General features: G+C 41.4%; 1 protein-coding gene across 1 annotated transcript in view; it reads right to left on the reverse strand.

Annotated features, from left to right (window-relative positions):
• Positions 1-22,928, reverse strand: part of hsdl2 (hydroxysteroid dehydrogenase like 2) — a 135,265-nt gene that overhangs the window by 72,395 nt on the left and 39,942 nt on the right. Inside the window, exons 3-4 of the mRNA XM_072588091.1 lie at positions 10,311-10,409; positions 932-1,046 (exon numbers count right to left, since the gene is read on the reverse strand). Of these exons, the coding sequence (XP_072444192.1) occupies positions 932-1,046; positions 10,311-10,409 (214 nt within the window). The remainder of the gene's footprint in view (positions 1-931; positions 1,047-10,310; positions 10,410-22,928) is intronic.

Consider the following 22,928-nt stretch of genomic DNA (forward strand, 5'->3'; position numbering starts at 1 on the left):
GCCAACCCTGCCACCCATTCCCTTGGGCAGTAGAGACAGAAGGTGAGCAGCTGGCTGCCTAAGAAAGGTCAGCATCCACTCAACATCTGGATTAGTGGTGCTGGAAGAGCACAGCAGTTCAGGCAGCATCCAAGTAGCTTCGAAATCGACGTTTCGGGCAAAAGCCCTTCATCAGGAATAAAGGGCTTTTGCCCGAAACGTCGATTTCGAAGCTACTTGGATGCTGCCTGAACTGCTGTGCTCTTCCAGCACCACTAATCCAGAATCTGGTTTCCAGCATCTGCAGTCATTGTTTTTACCTTATCCACTCAACATCATCAAGAACATGAGAAGAATAAAGGAATTCCTTGCCCTTTGTTCCAAGATGACATAACTTCATTTAAACTCTTCAGTGCTAACTTAAATAAATCCTTTCTCAATGAAGTTTCTGCATCAAAGCTACATTGTTGCCCCAAAATAATTCAAACAAGCGTCATATTTGACAAAGCTCATCCTTATTTTCAAAGCCTTTCCAGGTCTAACGTCTCCCTAATTCTAATATTATGTAATCCAACAACCTTTCAAGATTCTTGGTGCTCCTCCAATTATGTTCCATCATTGGAGGCCATGCCTTCAATTACTTAGGCCATAATGCTGTGTGCAATCCGCTCCCTTCTTCTTTAGGATACTGCATAAAATCTCTCCTTGACCATCACTTTTGGTCACTTGTCGAAACAAATGTCCAAAGCCAAGACGGTGGTAACTTTTATTCAAAGTTCCTGTGGGGCTCCTGAGTTAAAGTGGCTAATTAAGTGTCAAATGTTATCATCTTCATTTAAAAAATTCGACCATATATGCAACTTTTTTCCCTAATTATGTGGCACTTCCCAAGGTCTTCTGATCACTCACTGCAAGAAGACAGCCAAGGGTTGATAATTATTTAGACACTTACGTTAGATAAGTCCCCCTGGAGTTGATATTCATCATGAGGTCCACTTTCTTCATTGGCGTTTCCAGGGTCCCAGTTAGATTAATGGCACTAGCATTATTTATCAGTATATCTATACCTGTTGGAATAAATAAAAATCAATCACCAAAATAGTCTGCTCATAACCTGTCACCCCACTTCTTTTGGAGGTGCAGATTCTTGGTGGGCTACTTGCTCCAATTCACTCTTACCATGAAGGATCAGTTACGATGCACTGCATTTCCGATGATAGCCTGACCCAGTGGAGTACGAGTCAGAAGGTCATGCGATCAAGCCCCACAACTGGGCATGAGAAAACAATCTAAACTGAATACTACAGTGCAATACCGTAACATTATACTTGCCATCATTTGAATGAAGAGTTGAACTGCTCAAGACAATGTAAAATGCCCGGTGAGGCTAATGGATGAGCAAAGGAATTCATCTGGCATCCTGACCAGTATTCATTTCTCAGTCAACACCGCTAAAACAAGTTGGCTGCCTCAACGTCATTGCTGTGTTCTTGGCCAAAATGAGAAATTGCTCTTTGAGGTCATACCGTGAAAATGTTGGGCAACCATGGTTATAACAGCTCCTTCCAACACACTAGTCACACCTAGTCCCTTTTAAGTAATTTTTAATCAACCTATTTGGAGACATCAGGACATACCTCCAAAGCAGGGGAAACTTGAACCCAGACTTTCTAGTCAAAAGGTATGGACACTACTGGTGCACAACAGCCCTCCTATTCCCCTTTTTCGAGATATTTTCTGAACAACCTGTCAAAGAGGTCATTACACACCTCTAGAGTAGGTGGGACTTGAACCAGGCCCTCTGGTATCAGATATAGGGACACTTGCATTGAACCACAAAAACTCCAATTGCTCTTTTCTTTCTTTTATATCCAGAAGTGCTCTTCTACACAATTTTTCAATTACCAAATCACGTATGATATTTCTTCATCAATTAACAACCACCAGCAAATCTGTATTTCCTAAATGATTAAATTTACATGCAGAACTCACTAAGGACAATGTAAACCATCAAAGGTGAGGGAAAGGGGGAGGGGGCTAAAACAAAATCCAACCGGAAGGCAGGATAAAGCATCTATCCCCACTGTGGTGCCTCTCTAAAGGCATTGGGAGGACTGGTGGATACTACATGTGCTCCCTGTGTATGGGCATGACCCTGGGCGCAAAGGTAATTCCCCTTTTCCATCTACTAAGTCACTTAATTGTTCGATGCAACTGACTTACTGAGACATTATTGAAGACTACAAAGGTCCAGATCAATAGGCTGCCTTTTGCGCTTTAACCACTGACAGATTTATTCTGATTGGAGAAATTTCTTTGTTCGCTCCGTCTGCACTTCAATGCACTACAACAGTCTAACCATATTCAATCCATACAGTTTCCTGTAAAAACTCTTGGATTATCTTACTATGTTAAACAAATGTAAGTGGTTCTTCTCTTAGTGCAGTCCTTTGATTTTTGAAGCAAGTGAACAAAAAAAAGGTAATGATAGGATAGATAAAGTCCAATACACTATCACATGGAAAGAGGTCCTTTAGTCCATTGTGTCCGCGCCAATCATCAAGCATCAAGTCCCACTTTCCAGTATTTTACATCTCTATGACTCTCAGTCCCCCCTCAGCCTTCATTGCTCAAAGGAAACAACCTCAGCCTATCTTCTTTTTCTTGATTACTGAATCACTCCAACCAAACATCCTGATGAATCTCCTCTGCACCCTCACCAAAGTAATCATGTCCTTCCTGTAGTGTGGTATCCAGAACTCCACAGAGTACACCAGCTATGGCCCAGCCAATGTCTTTTGCAGATCCATCATAACCTCCCAGCTCTTATATTCTATGCATTTACTAATGTAGGCAAGTATCACATATGCCTTCTTAACCACTCTATCCCCTTGTCCTGTTAACTTCAAGGATCAATGTACTTACATACGAAGGTCCTGCTGATCCTCAGCACTGTCCATGATCCAACCATTCATCACATTAGGACTAGATTAATTTAGGAAATCTGGTCAGCATGGACGACTTGGACCAAAGGGTCTGTGTCCATGCTGTACATCTCTATGAGTTTATGTACTCCCTTGCCTTTTTAAGCTTCTCAAAATACATCCATGACTTCGAAGTGCTGGCGTTGGACTGAGGTGGACAAAGTTAAAAATCACATAACACCAGGTTATAGTCCAACAGGTTTAATTGGAAGCACTCGCTTTTGGAGCACTGCTCCTTCATCAGGTGGTTGTAGAGTATCGGCTTATACTCCACAACCACCTGATGAAGCAGCTGCGCTCTGAAAGCTAGTGCTTCCAAATAAACCTGTCGGACTATAATCCGGTGTTGTGTGCTTATTAAGTTTGTCCAAAACACAGCATTCACACTTTTTGGGATTAAATTACATTTGCCACTGTTCTGTCCATCTGACCAACCCTTCTGTATTGGCCTGTAGTCTCAGCATTTACTCCTTGCTATTTACCTCACCACCAATTTTTGTGTCATCTGAGGACCTACTGAGCAAACCTCTTATACACGTGTTTAAATAGTTAACGTACCCTACAAACAACAAAGGACTCAGCACTAAAACCTATGGTACATCACTGGACAAAGGCTCCAGTCACAAAAACAACCTTTAACCAGAACTGTCTGCCCTCTGTCACTCTGCCCATCTTGGAAACAATTTGCTGAGGATTCCACAGGCTCTTCCTTTCATGGCCAGTTTCCCATTCAACACTTTGTCAAAAGCCTTACTTAAGTCCACGTGCACAACATCAACTGTACTATCTTCATCCACATACCTAGATACCTCCTCAAAAAAAGTTCAAATTTGTACGAAATGATCTCCCCAATAAAGCCATGCTGATTATCAAGTAATTATTATTTCTGCGCCTTGGAATATTTTCCAAAGTTTCCATGTCTCTGATGTCAAACTTACTGGTCTACTGTTGCCTTGTTTACCCCTACCACCCATCTTCGGTAATGGTTCTGCATTAATTGTTGTTCAGTCCTCTGGTATCTCTACAGTGTCCAGAGAGGTTTTGAAAATTAATGTTCCTTGCAATCTCATTCCTTGCCTCCCACAGCAACCTAGAATACATCTCACTGAGGACTGGTGATTTATCCTATTTTAAAGCGTGCTAATACTGGCAGCTGACATTAGACTAACTGGAAAGGCAAATCGTGTTTCTCAAATTTCCTAGAGTTTTTGAGGTTGTAACTAGTAGGAAAGATAGTGGAGAATCATGGGGATGTGGTGCACATTGAGTTTTAGAAGACTTTTCTTCAGGATCCTCATTTAAGGTTAGTGGACAAAGTTAAAGCACTTGGGGTGAGGATAATATAACTGGCATGGGCTGTGAATTAGTTTTCAGACAGAAAACAGAGAGTAGAATTAATTGAGTCTTTTTGCACGAGGCAAGTAGTGAGTACAGAGGTACCGAAAAGGTCAGCACTTTAATGCCATCTATTCACAATAAGTATAAATAATCTGGATGAGGGAACCAAATGGAAGATTTCCATGTTTGCTGATGACACAACAATGGATCAAACTGAGTTGTGAGGAGGATGCAAGGAGGCTTCAGCATGATTTAGATGAGTTGAGTGAGTGGGCAAATACACAGCAGATGCAAAAGAACTCGGCTAAATGTGAAGTTATACACTTCAGTGTGAGAAATACAGAAAGGAAAAGTATTATACAAATGGTGAGATATTGGGATGTTTGGACATATGAAGACATCTGGGTGTCCTTGTATATTACTTAATGAACCCAGACAAGGAGGTGCAGCAAGCAAATTGGAAAACAAGTGGTATATTGGCCTCTAGTGCAAGAGGATTAGAGTTCAGAAGTAGGTATGTTGTATAAGGCCTTGGTAAGATTGCAGCTGGGAGTACTGTGTGCAGTTTTGGTTTCCCTCCATAAGAAAAGAGATATTTGCCATTGAAGGAGTGCAGCTGAGGTTCACTAGGCTGATACTGGAGATAGCAGGACTGTCCTATGGGGAGAGATTTGTTTGATTGGAGCTTAGAAAATGAGAGGGGATCTGATTGAAATGCATAAAATTGTAATAGGGCTGTACAGACTAGATGGAGGAAGGATGTTTCCAATCAACAAGGAGACCAGTGCCAGAGACAGGATAGAACATTTAGAACAGAGATGAAGAAACATTTCTTCACTCAGAGTATAGTGAATATGTAGAATTTTCTATCGCAAAAGGCTTTGGAGGCCGAGTCACTAAATATATTCAAGGAGGAGTTTTTTTTTATTTTAAAGACATCAAGGGTAATGGAAAGAAAGCTAGACTTGCTTGCATCTCCTTTCACCACTACAGAAAATTGTTGGCCTTGAACACTGACTATCTCCTTTTTAAATCACTCCCACTGCTCTGATGCAGATTTTCTTATCAGGAGTTGTGGCTAGATCATATCATATTAAAATAGGCCTTCCACCATTTCAGAACCTTTATTTCCAGTCCAACATTGGCCATCTTTTATAACCAATTTAAATCTGACTGAATTATGATCACAATCACCAAGTTGTTCCTTCCTGAGATTTCTACCAATAACCCAGATGTTCCTCCAAAATTAAGTCCAGCACTGCCTCCTCTATTGAAGGGTTTTCTATCTGTTGGCTTAAAACTTTCTCCAGTACATAATTCAGGAAACCTTTCACAAGAAAGAAGCCTTTCATACTTTGTCGATCTCTGTTAATATTGGAGAAGCCAAAATCCCTTATTAATACCCTATTCTGAGATTTGCCATCATATCTGCCCTCCTAGATCTCCCTGATGGTTTGGAGGTTTATAGTACACCCCAATACCATGATTGCCTTCTTAGCTTCTAAATTCTACCCATGGTCCCTCAATTGAGGAACTTTCAAAGATATCATTTCTCCTTTATTGAAGCAATTGACTCTTTGATGAATATCGCAACAGCAGCTCCTTTTATAATCTCCTCCCATGTGTTGCCTGAAGATTTATTCAAATACATTAAATAATTATTCATACTGTTGCTGGAGAATTATGGCACAGGGCTACTAAAATATAAGTGTTGGCAAAAGGTGAGGAGGATCTTTACAATACATTAAAAGTCAAAGTACAGACAGTGTATTCAATGACCTGCATGTTGTTGCAATCAATGTTACATCAACTCTATGTTTGTATAAAAACAACCCAGGTCCCTAGTTTTGCCAACATAATGTTCTCACTACCTTGTCTGCCACATTACTCAGATGAACAAGCTCCAAGTTTCAGGGACACATAATTACTGTTGTGTGCTGCAACACTTTTCAAGGGTGGAATGACATAGAATTCATAGTAATAGACCACTAAGACCATTTACGTCCTAATAGACCATGTATGTCCTAACCAATTCAGAGTAGAAGACAAAACACCATACACATCACATAATTCCTTTGCAATTCTGGGGTCAGGTTTTTGGTCAGAGATTAATATTATCCCAAGTTCTGGTGTGTATACATCGCAAAAAAAATCGAAGACATTTTCTGGCTTGTCAGTTAAGAGAAATGAAATCAGGAATGATGCTTTAGGATTTATTTTCATTATCATTCTTCTTCATGCTAGAACTTAGCAACCTCCAGAATTGACAATATTAATTGTGATGTAGTTGTTGCCATGGCTGCATGGTGTCAAAAATCACAAGATGGAAATTTGTTACAACTTTCAACTTACTGTTTGATAAAAATTTTCCTTACAGGATTTAGTTGCATGATTCAACATTTGTTCTGCTCCACCAGATAACCATCAAGGACCCCTCACCCTTCTCTTTAAGTTGGAGATAGAGAACATAATTCAATTAGGGAGAATGGTTCCTGGGATGAGGAACTTCAGTTTTTGAGATAGATTGGAGAAGTTCAGACTGTTTGCCTGAGAGAAAAGAACATTGGGAAAGGATTTGATGGTGGTATTCAAAATCATGAGGGGTCTGGACAGAATAGATTAGATTAGATTAGATTACTTACAGTGTGGAAACAGGCCCTTCGGCCCAACAAGTCCACACCGCCCCGCCGAAGCGTAACCCACCCATACCCCTACATCTACATTTACCCCTTACCTAACACTATGGGCAATTTAGCATGGCCAATTCACCTGGCCTGCACATCTTTGGACTGTGGGAGGAAACCAGAGCACCCGGAGGAAACCCACGCAGACACGGGGAGAACGTGCAAACTCCACACAGTCAGTCGCCTGAGGCGGGAATTGAACCCGGGTCTCCAGGCGCTGTGAAGCAGCAGTGCTAACCACTGTGCCACCGTGCCGCCCACGGAGAAATTGTGAGGGTATAACAAACAAGTGGGCACAGATTTAAAGTAAAAGGCAAAGGAAGCAAAAGTGAAAGAAGGAAAAATCTGAATCTGGAATGCATCACCCCAGTGAGCATGAAGGCAGGTTCAATTGAAGCTTTCACGAGGGATTTACAATGTTAGCTAAAAGAAAAGGAGAAATCCGCATGGTTACCAGCAAGGGATGCAGAAAGGCATGAGGTAAATTGCCCATTCATTCAGAGGGCCAGTAGAGACATGGCGGGCTGAAGATCCTCCTTCTGTGCTGTCATTATTCTGTGAGAAGAGAAAGGAGCAGGGGATGGAACTTCAAGTCTGACCTGTTATTCAATCCGATCATGGCTGATTGATTCAACAGATGATGTTTCACTTCATCTTAACTTTCCTACCCTATTCCTATATCCCTCGATTCTCTCAGTTCCCAAAGATTAGATAGTTAGATCATAAAATGGGGATTAACTGTTCCCTTTCACACATGTAATTCAACCTTTCATTTCAACTTTCTAAGTGCCCTACTCGGAACAGAGAATCAGTGGATGGCTTTAGGACATACCAAGGAGGGTTTAAACTTATGCTTTAATGCGGTGATTCTTATTAAAATTATGTGCATGTGTGCATGCATAACTATAGATCTCTGGATCCAGCCTAAAAAATGAGTCCTGTTGTTTGAATTGCACTGTGATGTTTGAATTGTGTGATGATTTACACACCTGCATTACACATTGAGGTAGCATATCAGTTTTATAAGCACATCAGTCCCTGGCAGATGGAAGCTATCACTCCACTGCTATGTCAGGATAACCCCTTACTCAAAATTAAATCAGTGATTTATGTGTGCAGTAAAAGGGCTTAAAATTAGCAAATTGCACTGCATGCAAATAAACCACTTAAGAAACCTTAAATCAGATACTGTCATTCACCTTTAAGAGAGAAACTGAAGTCATGGTCAGGTAGATGTCTGGGCACTGGGTCTTTCAGAGCATCCTTTTTAAGATGCAAACTATGGATTGCAGTTCATGCTGATCCCCATGCTGACCACCTCAAGGGAAGTTGCCTTAGCATCAAGTTGTTGCTGGGGAAATTTGGGACATTTCTACCCTAAGTCAAGATTCATAAATCTTAATTAGGATTTCTAAGTTTGGTTGCCACAGTTGCATTAAATTAGTTTTGAACAGGACAAAATTGCCTTCAGAGAGGCTTCAAAGAAGACACTGGGATTTCTGCACTACCCAGGCATTTGCATTTGGCATTTGCCAGAAAAGGGCCTGTGGCTGGGACAGCAAGTTGGGTTCAAGGGATGGTCTGAGTTTTGAGTTGACTAAAGAAACAGTTACAGTCATTAAGTATTCCAGATCAGCTTTACAATACAGTTAACCTTTTAGAATCCAATATTAGGGCTCAGTGTAATTGCTGGAAGAAAAGGATTCAAGGTTTGTTGGACAATTCCATTTAGTATGAGAGAGGAAGTATGCCACTGCAGAGAGAGGGGGATGGAGAAAGGCAGCAGCAGACTGGTTAAAGTGGAGCTCGGAGCCTTAGGTGTTAACGTAGTCTCCTCAGATACTGAAGCGATCAGTGTTCAATTGCAACAAGATCTGGACAATATTCAGGCTTGGGCTAACAAGTGGCAGGTAACATTCACACTACACAAAAATCAGGCAATGACCATCTCCAATAAAAGACAATCTAACCGCTGTCCATTGACATTCAATGGTGTTACTATCAGTGAATCCCTCACTATCAACATCCCAGGGTCACCATTAATCAGAAACTCAACTGGACTCACCGCATAAACACAGTGGCAACAAGAACAAGTCAGAGGCTAGGAATAATGTGGCGAGTAGCTCATCTTCTGACTTCCTAAACCCTGTCCAGCATCTAAAAGGCACAAGTCAGGAGTGTGATGGAATACTCCCTGCTTGCCTGGATATCTGCAGCTCCATCAACACTCAAGAGGTTTAAAACCATCCAGGATAAAGCAGCTCTCCTGACTGACCCCACACCCACAACATCTACTCCCTCCACCTCTGATATTCAGTCGACCAATGGGCACTATCTGCAAGATTCACTGTAGCAATTCACCAAAGATCCTTAGGCAGCACATTCCAAACCCATGACTACTTCCATCTAAAATGTCAAGGGCAGCAGAAGAATGGGAACTCGACCACCCTCAATTTTGTCTCCAAACTACTCATCACCCTGATTTGGAAATATGTCACCATTCCTTCAAAGTCCTGAATTTCCCTCCCTAAGGGCATTGTAGGTCAACCTACAGCACATGAACTGCAGCGACGCCAGAAGGCAACTCACCCCCACCTTCTGACAGGCAGTAGGGATCGGCAATAAATGCTGGCCAGCCAGCAATCCTATGTGCTACAAATGAATTTTTAAAGCTGGGAAATTAAAGCTTCTTCATATGCCTGCTGTTAAGTTTTTTTCTTGAAATATTCAAGAACATGGCAGCAATGGGTAACGCAGTGGTTAGCACTGCTGCCTCACAATGCCAGGGAGCAGGCTTGATTATTAGCCTGAGGTGGCTGCTTTTATGGAATTTGTACATTCTCCCCATGTCTGCGTGGGTTGCCTCTGGTTGCTCTGGTTTCCTCCTACAGTCCCAAAATGTGCAGGTTAGGTGGATTGCCACGCTAAATGCAGAGCTACATGGATAGGGTGGATGGGCAGGCAGGGATCTGAGCAGGACGTTCTTCAGAGGGTCAGTGTGGACTTGATGGGCTGAATGGCCTGTTTCACACTATAGGGATTCTCTGACATCACAAGTCAGAGGATTAGAAAAGCTCCTTCAAGTCCTTGGAATCATAAGAGAGTGAAACTCTGAACCCTTTGTACTACAGTATATCATGTTTCAATTAATGGAATGCTAAGTACTAGTTTTTGTTGTCAAAAAATCCTACTAGTTAATATACAAGTTAACAATACTGTGCCTTGTATGGTCATTCCTCCACAAGAATTTACAGACTTTGGATGACTTTGCACAAAGTATATAGATCCACAGTAATAATAATAAACTCAGAAAATAAAACTGTACCTCCAAAGGTCTTCACTGCATTCTCCACTGCCTCACTGATTTGCTCCTCATTTCGCACATCCACAACACAGGGTAAAGCCTTGCCTCCAGCAGCTTCGACTGAAAAGGACAAAGAAAATTAATAATGCCTGTGGACAAGTGAAAGATCTATGGCATCTGTTTCTTCACCCGAGGGAATCAATTGATAGCCATGTGCATCACAAAGGGTGTGTTTTAGCCAAATAAAACAGCAAGACAAAACTGAAAAGACAAAACACATTTGTCTAATTTCTAAAGCTGAAGTAGTTTTGTGTTGATGACGATTGAACCATTATGGGCCCGTCAACATACATCAGCCAACTGTATTAACTGCTTCTCAGAAACGTCATTAGCAGCACCTTCTTATTCAAATAGGCAAATGACAACAAGGCATTGAAAAGGTCCTATTTTATGCTTTGAATTACAATGGACTCATCTGTGGTGGGTTTGGCCTGCATTAGAGAAGAAAATACAGTATTGTAAGGTGGCAGAAAGTACAATTTTACGAATCGCAAGTTACTGTTGTGAAACTTCTGATGTTACTAAATGCAGTGCAGAGCAAGAATGGACATCCCTTTGCCAGATTGAACCTATAACTTATCCATTTAGTTAAAAGTCATACAACACCAGGTTGCAGTCCAACAGGTTTATTTGGAAGCACTAGCTTTCGGAGTGCTGCTCCTTCATCAGGTGGTTGTGGAGTATATGATCGAAAGACACAGAATTTATAGCAAAAGTTTACAGTATGATGTAACTGAAATTATATATTGAAAAAGACCAATATATAATTTCAGTTACATCACACTTTAAACTTTTGCTCTAAATTCTGTGTCTTTCTTATACTCCACAACTACCTGGTGAAGGAGCGGTGCTCTGAAAGCTAGTGCTTCCAAATAAACCTGTTGGATTATAACCTGGTGTTGTATGACTTTTAACTTTGTGCACCCCAGTCCAACACCAGCATCTTCAAATCATGATTATCTATTTAGCTTGGTTAGGGAATCACCCAGGCACAGACTGCAAGGAAATTGTAGAAGTTGTGTAATTTATCTAAAATATATGCACCAGCATCACTAATCTTCGACAAATAACTCATTTTATTCCTGACAACCAGTAAAAATCAGCCATATCCATAAGCTTTATTCAAAGGGGCAATCCAAACAGCTTCTTGCTCCAGGGAGTTTGCTCCTGAAACAAGGAAGACAGACTTGCCCTTAAAGAATCTTCACAACCTCAGCACACTCTTCAGTGCTTTACAGCCACAGCAGTATTAGAGTGTGGTCTCTGTTGTCACATAAGAAACACAGCAGCCAATCTGCGCACAGCAAGATTGGAAGACAATTGGCCAGGACCATGAGACCCTACAAAATAGGAAGAGGAGTAAGCTGTTCAGGTCCTTGAGCTTATTTCACCATTCAATAGGATCATAGCTGATCAGATGCACCTCACATCCATATTCCCACAACCTTTGATTTCCCTACTGATCAAGCATCTATCCAGCTTAATAAACACAAGGATACTGCCCCAACACACTCGGTGGCAAACAGTTCCAAAGACTAGATTGGGTTGGGATATCTGGTCAACATGGACGAGTTAGACCAAAGGGCCTGTTTCCATGCTGTACATCTCTATGACTCTGTGATTCTCCTCCTTCTGAGAAGAAATTCCTCCTCATCTCAGGCTAAAATTGACACCCTTTAATTTTGAGACTAAGCCCTCTGGATACTAGACTTTCCCATGAGAGGAAATACGCTCTCAGCAATAAAACACATGTAAGGGAGTGAAGTTGGTGCATCTCTGAGAAACAGGAGAAAACATTTGGGCTCTGCATTTTTAATGATGTATTAAGTCTTAATTACTGCCAAACAATCTCTCTGATCTGAAAGTTTACTTTTACAAGTATTCTTCTTTCAGACTTGAAAATTATTGTTGTAGACATTTTTAAGTATGCATTCTTTTGCTGATTTTTAAAAATCTGTCTCTCCTTCAATTCCATTTTCCTTCTCTTCATTTTGATCTCTACATGAGTTGGCATCAAATTACATGTTCTAATTGATACTTCCTGGTTCAGATTCAATCCATCTCAGAAAGAGATGTTTCCATCTATATGGTGAAGGAGACAACAGTTGCACTGACCTTTCACACTAGCCCTTGAGCCCTTGTGGAAGATGCCACACCCAAATGCTTTTGAAGCATGGCCAAATCCAATATAAAGCTCCACAGAAAGTCTATCAATTGTTTCTGATTAACATTAAACTCTGGGACAATGAGGCCACGCTGTGTCCCAGCATCCTCCAGTACCTCACCCGCAGAAAAATCATTGTCAACAGAAAACAAATGTGCAAATTCCAAAAGATGCTGATGAGCAAATCTTAAAAGGAGAGTGCTTATAGGTTGTTTGACTTCAAATAGTGTCACAGCAGAGGCCAGACTCGTCTCCATTGAATATACAATTTTCTGGCCGGATTTTATGATGTAGTGGACCGACTGCTTCCCTCGGAAGTCAGAAGTTACAGGTTCAAGGCCTCCTTCATGCATAGTCACAGAAGATGCCATTCAAGAAGGTTGATTATCAATCCGTGTATCCAGCACACCAATGGCAGGCAATAAGAGTGGGACAGACTCCTGTACGGCCATGCTTCACATAACGAGCTGCCCGTCAAGTCATATCCTCTGGGGCAGGTGAGCAACATTTTGAGAAAAGAAAACAAGCCTTGGATAAAAATGTACAAGCTTTGAAACAAATAAAAACAGAAACTGCTGGAGAAACTCAGCAGCTCTGGCAATAACTGTGAAGAGAAAACAGTTTTAAATGTTTGGAGTCCAGTGACCCTTCTTCAGAGCATTAATGCTGCGTTGCATGTCTCGTTTGTCACTAAACACAGGAAAGCATGAAGTCTAAGCTTCCAGATAGGTACCAGCACCAGGGCAAAAGGACCACTCCTTTCCTTCATAACCTAGGCATTGCAGAGCCTAAATGCAGCACTTCATTGAAAGTTGTCAAACCAAACCAATAAGGCGACAAATGTGAGGCTTCACAACATAATGTACTTCATAACGTAATGTACAAGTTGGACTGGGAACATAGATAATCCAGTTTAAAAATGCTGATTCAGGCATATGCTCTTTGAGAAAATCTGGCTTAAATAACACCTTTGAAAGCAAAAATACTGGCTGCTTAAGCTGAAAGATTGAGACAGCTGGCAATCAGTCATCCAAATTCATTGAAATCACTGGAACAGCCACACAGTGCAATCTTTACCAATATTAATGAGGTCCCTATTCAAATATTGGAATAAGAACACATTTTTATTTTGGTTAAACATGTGCTTAAGCAACCAATGGGCTGACACACATCATGTAGTCATCAGTAGCCTAGTAACTAGCTAAAAATACATCTTCGCTTTCATGCTCTTCCAAGTAACAGGCACAACCTCCCTGGCCCATTCAATTCACTTGAAAGCAAGACAGACAATTGCCTGGAGACTCGATCCATTATATTGGTTACAGATCCAAGCTGAATGCATGCAGTGGTAAGAACAGGTGCTATGTGAATGGTACCTCATACTTTGCATGGGACACTTGTTCATGGTTGTCTGCTGAAACAGTGCAAACCTGGGACTGCTTTTCAGCATTAAAAAAGTTTTAAAAGCTCAGGTTTGAGGACATAAAACAAAATACACACCAAAGAAAGGCATTATACCTGGTAGAGATGACTGAATTGGAAAAAGAATTATGGAGCAGTTCTGAACAGCAGATGGCCTATCAGGCTATGAAGTCTCTTCCAGCTCTTATGAAGAAAAATCCAGTTAGTCCCATACTCTGCTTTTATCCTGTACCCTTGCAAACTTTTATCCTTTAAGTATATCTCTAATTCCATTATGGAGACTATAGAATATAGTCAAGCAATACATTCCAAACTCGAACCGACTTGTTCCACCAAACAGCTTTTCTTCATTTGCAAACTGACTAGAGCAATCATGTTAATGTTCCCTCTGGTTAAACATTCTACAATCTTTGGAACCCTTTGCTCTCTATTCATTTTGTTTTCCCATTGAGTCAACAGATGAGAGCTTAGCAATAGGAAAAAAGAGCCAGTTTACAGTCTGAGTTGATGTTATCTCATATGACATTAAACTAGGTTTCAATATACATAACCAGTTGCAAATACTGCAACGATGTCGGTGTTGAAGGGACAGTTGGGGTCATTTGCTTTGCACTGTGCTCCCTTCTACTAAATGCTGTTGACCCTGTTATTTTCCAACCTTGAAATTGCTTGATGACCAGGACTACTCCATTTAGTCTTGTCCAAGATTATTTTCCCTTTCATATCAGAATCCAATTTGCAAGCTCTCTTCCCAAAGTTGACTTTAGGATTAGTGTCATAACCAAGTTTGGGAAGTACTGTGGTGCAGATTGCGTGGCTCAGGATGCTTCAGAGAACTGCCGTTGGTTGGCTGAAATTGCCAAAGTGAACCCAATGACTGATCCAGTGAAGCTGTTCTCGAATGAGACTGTTCTTAATCTCAAGTACAACAATTTCAATGTTAGGGATTTTGCTCCATCACCTGATGTTGTAAATAAGCTAAGTGAGGATGAAATGCTTCTAGTTACTACAGGAGGTTGTCTGAGTGACATGCCCTGTAATGAAGTGATGCCAGAACCACTGCCTGGTTGACTTTGACCTTGACTCTAAGACTAACCTCACACTCTTTCCAAAGTCCACAATACCAAATCTTGAGCTAGCTTTGATAGGCAATGGTTCAGATCATTAACCAATGTTATTAGAGAGGACAGTCTCAAGGTTGCAAAAGTCTGTACTGGATACAGCGTTATGCGGTTCAGATTGACAATGAGGTCTTGAAGTATGAGGACAGGTGTGGGTTGACACAAGTTCTTGGTTTTCTTCAGGTTCACTGTCAGGCCAAAGTGGTCTGAGGCCAGAGCAATCAACAGCAACTGAGTATTCTCCAATGTATGTGAGAGTATCCTGAACAGGAGTTCACTTAGTTGCTGTTCATTAATTTTGAGCCTTTGAAAGTTAAAGATGTTGCCATCTGTCCTGAATTAAGTGGTACATCTGTGTACATAGATGTATTCAGGAACATGGCTGAGAAGAACATGACCAACAGATTTGGAGCCAATGCAAATAAATGATTTTTATTGTCACATGTATTTTACAGTGAGAAAAAGAGTAAAATAGTGAAAAGCATTTCTACCATTGCCACAATCTGGCACCATTTTGAATAGTTTTGAGAATAATATAAAAAAATCTTAAAAAGAGTCCATCATTCCCGAGCCAGCTCATCAATGACAGCTGCATTGATGTCCCTCCTCCGAAACCTTGCCCCTGTCGAGACCTGAACCAACCAACGTTGAAATCGCCACTCTTCAGGCGCCATCTTTCAAACTCAGCTAATTCTCTTCTGTCACCACCTCGCCACTGCCCATGCAAGACCCACCAATGTCATAGCTGCATATCTCACTGCTGGCCCATCTCAATGTCACTGAGCTGCCCTTTCACCTCTCTTTAGGTGCCACCTTTCACCACTGGGCCGTTTCTCTTCCATGGCCACCAGCACAGGACCAAATCAACGACCAAGTCGCTGATCCTCAAGCACCAACTTTGGCCGCTGGGCCTACCCTGCCAATGTCATCTCCACTGACGCAGCAGCTGCCTATTTTGACACCAGGTCCCATGCTCGCCTTGGGAAAGTAAGTAGGGGCCCAGTCACTGTCGCCACAAAATCCATATTGGGTTCACTCGAGTCCTCACTGGGATTCCTCACCACTGCCAATCGTAGTAAAGGGATGTAAGAGAAAACGGAAAAGAGCAGCGGTCAAAGTGGATGAGCCCCGGCACAGGAGCCCTACTCCGCCCCCATCTTGACCAATAAACAGCCTTGCTTGGTGCCACTGGTTAGAGACAAAAATCTGAAGATTCTGGAATCCAAGGTAGACAGGTAGGTAGCTGGAAGAACACAGCAACCCAGGCAGCATCAGGAGGTGTAGAAGTCGATGTTTCGGGTGTAACCCTTATTCCAAGACTGGAGGTGGGTGTGGGGGGAGCTGCAGATAAAGGGGATGGTGAGGCAGGGTGGTGAAGTGGGGATAAGGAGAGGGTACAATCTGATTGGTCAATGGGAGGAATTAGTTCAGTTGGTGGCAGGCAGAATGGAAGGGAGGGGGAAGAGGCTGGGAAGGGACATTATTTGAAATTTCAACACTCAACTCAATGTTGAGACCTCCAGGCTGTAGGCTGCCCAGGCAGATGAGTGTTGCTCCTCCAAGTTGTGGCAATGAAGGAGGCCAATGATGGTTATGTCAGAAAGGGAGTGGAAAGGAGAATTAAAATGGGCAGTGACTGGTTGCAGTAAAGGTATCCAATGGTGCGCCGCCTTATATCGCACTGGCCATCATGAAATTAATATTTGACACTGAATATCTTTCTTGGTCAGCCACATTTGTACAGAACCATCCACAGACCTTCATTGCCTGGCATTTGACTGAAGTGACATTCACCTCAAAATCACCAAAGGAAGAACGTTTTTTTTGCTACAAACTGACTATTTTTGATCCTAGGAAGTCGCAAATGGTATTGAACAGGGTAAAATAATCAGGAAACATCCCACTTCTAATCTTGTGATGGAGTGAAAGTGTTCAGAATGTCATGTTTGTGATGGCATCATTAACTGAAGGTATAGTGAATGAGGTCATGTGACTGCATGTCCAGGTCAGTTGTTTGTTAAAAGGGGGCCCAGATTAATTCCTGGTGAAAAGATGTAAGATGTTTACACTTGTGACAATTTCAGCAGTCGATGTGCAAACAGTCATGCAGGAGACTTCTAGACTCAAAGGGCCCAGAAAAATGTTGAGAATGTCAGATTGCACACAGTTATGCCTGTAATGGCTCAGTTATTTTCACAATAAAGCAGACTTGTATTTGTATCTGGACACAAGGCCCGCTGAGGAGATGAGATTTAAAAACAGAAAGGATTCTATGACTTCGAAGGTAAGCCTTCGAAGGTCTGGGAGCAACAGATGGCAGTTAGAGGCCACAGAGTTCAACGTTCAATGTGCAGGGATGTAATTGCGAGCTTATACTTGGAATAGAAAGACAAAGTCATGGTGAGTTTAGAAATTGAAAGATTTGTTCAGCTTAAACTGTAGGGAGATATCTACAGGAAAGTTCACACCTTTTAAAACAGTGCTCAAGTAAAAGGTTTCCAGCCTGCTAAAAGAGCCAAGAATCATTTTGGAGTTGTCTGGGAGAACCTCAATATCCATTTAAAGGATAATTAAACATCTGCCTGAATATAGTTTTTTTGTTAAAAGTTATGTCCTGTGCTTTAAAGTCAAAGTTGCTGATAAAAAATAGTGTTTAGTGAATTTGCTTTTAATCTGTTTGTTGCAGAAAGTGTCTTAAAACTGGATATCTCATTGTGACGTCCCGTCAACTCTTAGCAATGTTCAACAGTACTTGTTTTTAAAAATGGAGGTCTCCACAGGAATTGTTACAAAGATCATTGATGAAGGAGTTGAACATTATTGGGCCTCAAACATAATCCTCAAGGACTCGAGCATCAATGTCCCTGGGATTGAGTACTTGACTTCTGATTGCCATTACTGTCTTCCTTTGTGCAAGCAACTCCAATTAGATTCCCATTGACTTCCGTTCTGTGAGGGGCCACAGGAGGCCAAATGCTGTTTTAACGTTAAGGGCTGTCACCTTGATCTTATAGCACCTTTTGTTCAGTAACACAGCCCTCAGCACTTTACAGAATCAAATATCAAACAGAGTTAGAAACAGAGTCTTATAAGGGGATATTCGGACAGGAAGCTTGATTTTAGAAGGAGTCTTAAAAAGGAAAGGTAGTGATGAAGGGAGAGAATTCTGGAGCTCTGGCTCTAAGCAGCTGATGCCAGAGCTGCCAAAGGTATACCAACAAAAAAAATCAGATGTGCGCAAGAGGGAAGGAGTGGAGGAACACAAAAGGTCTCAGGAGACTGTGGGGGTTAAACAGATAGGGTGGAGTAAGGCCAAGGAGTTATGAGTAAAACTATTAAAAAATGTTCAAATCAAGCCATTTTTACCAGACTTCCAAAGTCAGGCAAAGGAATTTCTAATATATCATGAGTCATCTGACTGTTTCTCTTGGTTCCTTGCTCAGTTCACAGCAGGAATCGAAGTTGAATAAAAAAGCTCACTGAAATGTATCTTTGGTAGAATGACTTGCCAAACCAGTTTCCTCCTAGCATTTAGGAAAAGGTCCCCTCCCCCCCCCCCCCCACCCCCAGCACCATCACCAACAGTCTCTCTCTCTCTTTTCACTTCCTGGTGAAGCAGAATCGACATTATTGAAGGTCAGCTTGCCCAGTCTCTATCAACACAGGAAGTCACATTCTGGGAAGGGGGATGGTCAAAGGACTGACCAGAGACAGGAGGTGCAAGCCTAGTCATCTTACAGGAATGTAACAAATGTAACATAAGGCAGTAAAATAAAACAAATCATGTCAAAAACAGGAAGGACAAGGCAAAAACAAAACAAAACACCCAAGGATAAAACAGCAAACTACAAATATTCCTAAATTGCTTTGAGAAGGATAGTAATCATAGCAAATTATAGGTTCTCTGTTATCTTATAGTTGTTCCATTGATTGAATATGAGATGGGGTACAATATTTAACGGGAGGTCTTGTGGCACGGAGGGAAGTGTTCCTGCCCACAACTTGATGGCCAAGGGATTCGTCACACAACCAAACCAGTTTGTAATTTGCAAATCCTTCCAACACACACCAGTGGTAGGCAGTAAGAGCAGGAGTGTCTCCTGGTCATTTATGTGATGGATAGAAAGTTGGAGCATTTGCCATCAATAACCATAGCTCCAGACCACAATATACATGTAAAAATGCACATTACTCTGCATGTTGCCATAGCACCTTGGACTCATTGAATGAGCCAGAGCACACAATCACCTCCATAAAATTTAATCTTCAGAAAACCAGACAGGGTAAGTATTTGTTTTTTTTGGCAAGAGAGAGAGAGAGATATAGCTCTAAAAAGATAGAATCCAGTGGCAGTATTTCACAACTTCAGATCAGTTGCTGCACTTAATCAGCGCTTAGCATCTGTGTTTTGTGAATAGTTTGACAAAAAAGTGACAAGTTTCTTGAACACTGGAAAAGAGAAATATTCAACAATGCTGTCAATCAGGTTCTGAGCAAATTGTGTGCCCTTCCATCTACTGCATTTCCTCTTCCAAGTGGTCAAGGTCATGGCTTTGCAAGTTACGTTTAAATATGATGATTGTTGATGATTTCATCATTAGAGTGAAAGGTGTATATAACTGAAATACTGCTGGACATAACAATGCTGCAAATTTGTGCATCAAAACATGTTAATAAAGGACATTAAACACGTAACTTGATTCCTCACTGGTGGTATTGGATGAAACAAAAGGTAAAATAGCTGCAGTGTGATCATCAGAATCAGTGATATAAACAGTGTCCTCCTTGTTTCATACATCCACGTGACAAGCTGTTTTGCATCATGAAGGTTTGTGGTTTTCACTGACAGACTGGAGTATCTCAAATTCATGAGATTTTCACAGCATTCAACTAATAGGAAGCTGAAGTTGTTTCAGTCAAACATTCAATTTATCCGTGAAAGAAAAGAATTAGGCAATTCATCATTCCATAAATGCCCCAGTGTTTCAGAAACCATAAATTACTTCTAAAATATAGTGACTCTGTATTGAAGACATATGTGGTAGCTATTTTGCAGAACCCCATCTCCCATTAATAGTAGAGAGATGAATGGCAAGCATTTCAGTTTTGGTTGCAGAGAGAGAGAGAGAGAGACAGACAGACAGAGAGAATACCGATTTGAAGACCAAACAAAACATTACCCTGCTTCTCTTCAAATACTGCAGTGCACACAACCATGCTTTGAACTTCTCCAATTGGTAGTGTGGCACTCTAAGATCAACATCCTACCAGAATAAAAAAAGACACTTCAAGTTCAACAGGAACAGAGTTTGATGTCTCAACTTGAGAAAATCCATCAAAAACGAAGAACCAGCTGAAGTGACTGATGAATTATTTCAATAATTCATGTTGCCCTAAATGCATCTTCACTAAACAAACGTGAAGGCATTGTCCATCATGAATTCATCAGCTCAACACAAATATTCCTGCAACTTGGCAAGGACAGGCAGAGGATTTAATCAGCACATAAAAACATTCGTATTATCCAAGCAATTCCTAAATAAATCCGAAAGGCATCGACATGACTCTCTTGCACACCCCCAGCCTCTCCCCCAGTCCTCTGAATCAAGTAAGTTTGCAGAAAATGGACAGCAAAATTTAGGCTGACATTCCAGTGTAACAACAGGAGTCCTGCATGGTCTGGGAGAAATGTTAAACCAAGACACCACCTGCCCCTGTTGGGGTGGAATCTTTTGCCATCAACTGCCTCAAAGAGGAGCAAGGAGTTTTCCTCCCATGTCCTGGCCAACTTTAATCCCTCAATCAACATCCTAACAGTCAGGTTATTATCTCACCACTGCTATTGGCTTTTGCAAATTGTCTGCCACATTTCATACGTTAAACAACGACAGCACTGGTTGTTAAAGTGCTTTAAGGAATCCAGAAGTCATGAAAGGTGCTGTGGAAACTCAAACTCTCTCTTTTCTCAACCGAATGAAAAATTGTAGTCCTATACCTTTAATTATCTTGGTGCTACATTCAAGAATTTGTTCCGAAACACTTCAACCTCTCATACGACCCATCACAAAACTCTAAGACAAAGCCTAGGTTTACTCTTTCTAATTCTGGCTTCTTAATCTTAGTATCTATTTTTGCCTGACGGTGCCCATGTGGAGCACTTGGGAATTCTTTTTGGGATGACTAGCACGCTACATTAATTCTTGCTGTCTGCAACATCTACCTCTTCTGCAACACTACACTGTCAACTTAGATTGTGTAAATCTCAATTTTGGAATCTCCACTCTGTGAGCAAGGCAAACAGAAACCCCTCTAAAATAAAACAAAAGGAGAAAGTGGCTGAAATATCCAACATGTCAGGCAACATCTGCAAACAGAAATAGAGTTAATGTTTGAGTCTAGTATGACTCTTCTTCATAAACAGTGTGCCTGGGAGAGAACAAAAGGGAAGGATAGGGTGGAGAACATGAGAAATCAACTGACAAGAGAAACAAGGGCAAAAGGTAAAGAAACAAAAAGCTATTTGCATTGGAGGTGCAAATGACTGATTAGCAGCTGACTAAATGCAAATTTGAGGATCAGTACCAATTAAAGAATCCAGACAGTGAATAATGAGGCCATTTGGCCCATCAAGTCTGCAAAGAGAGCATCCCACCCAAACTAAACCTCCCACCCGATCCCCATAACTCTGCATTTCCCTTGGCTAACCCACCTAGCCTCCACACGATGAGCAATTTAGCATGGCCAATCGACCTAACCTGCACATCTTTGGACTATGGGAGGAAATGGAAGCACCTGGAGGAAATTCACACAGTCATGGGTAGAAAACGCAAACTTCACATGGAACACCCAAAGCTGGAATCGAACCCGGGTCCCTGGCACTGTGAGGCAGCAGTGCTTCCAAAGTGCTTTTTAAAATCAATTAATAATGAAAGAAACAAGATAAAATGGGTGCAGCAGTTATGGTCTGAAATTAATGAATCAATGTTGCATCTTGAAGACTGTAAAGTGCGAAGGGGAAAGAGGAGGTGCTCATCTTCGAGCTTGCTTCTAGCTTCACTGGGACACTGTAGCAGGTCAAAGACAGAAAGGTCTGCATGAAAGCACAGTCAAAAGTAGAAATGACAAGCAACTGGAAGCTCAGGGTCATGCCTGAAGTGGAGGTCTTCTGCAAAACTGTCACCCACTTTGTGTCTGGCCTCCCCACTGTACAGCAGCCCAGTTCATGAGCAGGACTAAAGTGAATGAACTAACAACTAAGTCACTGTTTCCCTTGGAAGTGTTTACGGTCATGAAAATTAACCTTGCCGTCACAGCTAAGTGATATTGCAACAACTTCCAGGGCTTATACACCTATAACCTAATGGTATTCAAATTAATTCTTTATTAACACAATAATAAAAGAAAACAAAATATGAAAATGTAACCAAACTGAAGGGTGGGCAGGAAAATTCTATTCAGGATACAGGAGCACAGGGATTATGTCAGCCTGCCAATGGGAACAATATATGCACAATGTTCCATTCTCTCCGACATTGTTCACTTTGATTGATGCCAAGAAGGGAGGACAAGATTTTTAAAACATTCATTCATGGGAAGTGAGTGTCACTGGATGGGCCAGCATTCACTGCATCCCTCGCTGCCCTTGTGAAAGTGGCTATGAGCTGCTTTACTGAACCCGCGCAGTCTGTTTTTTGTAGAAAGACTCAAAGTTGTTAAATAGGTAAAAAATGACAATGATTATAAAACACAGTCTTACTGTGTATAGGTTAAATATAGAATTATTGACAGACACCAACAGAACTGAGTGGTAGAAAGGGTGTCGAAAACCTCACTGGCAAACAACTCATTCTGGGCAATATAGCAGCTGCTTAC

Source organism: Chiloscyllium punctatum, chromosome 2, assembly GCF_047496795.1.
Source record: "Chiloscyllium punctatum isolate Juve2018m chromosome 2, sChiPun1.3, whole genome shotgun sequence".
In the NCBI taxonomy this organism is placed as follows: Eukaryota; Metazoa; Chordata; class Chondrichthyes; order Orectolobiformes; family Hemiscylliidae; genus Chiloscyllium; species Chiloscyllium punctatum.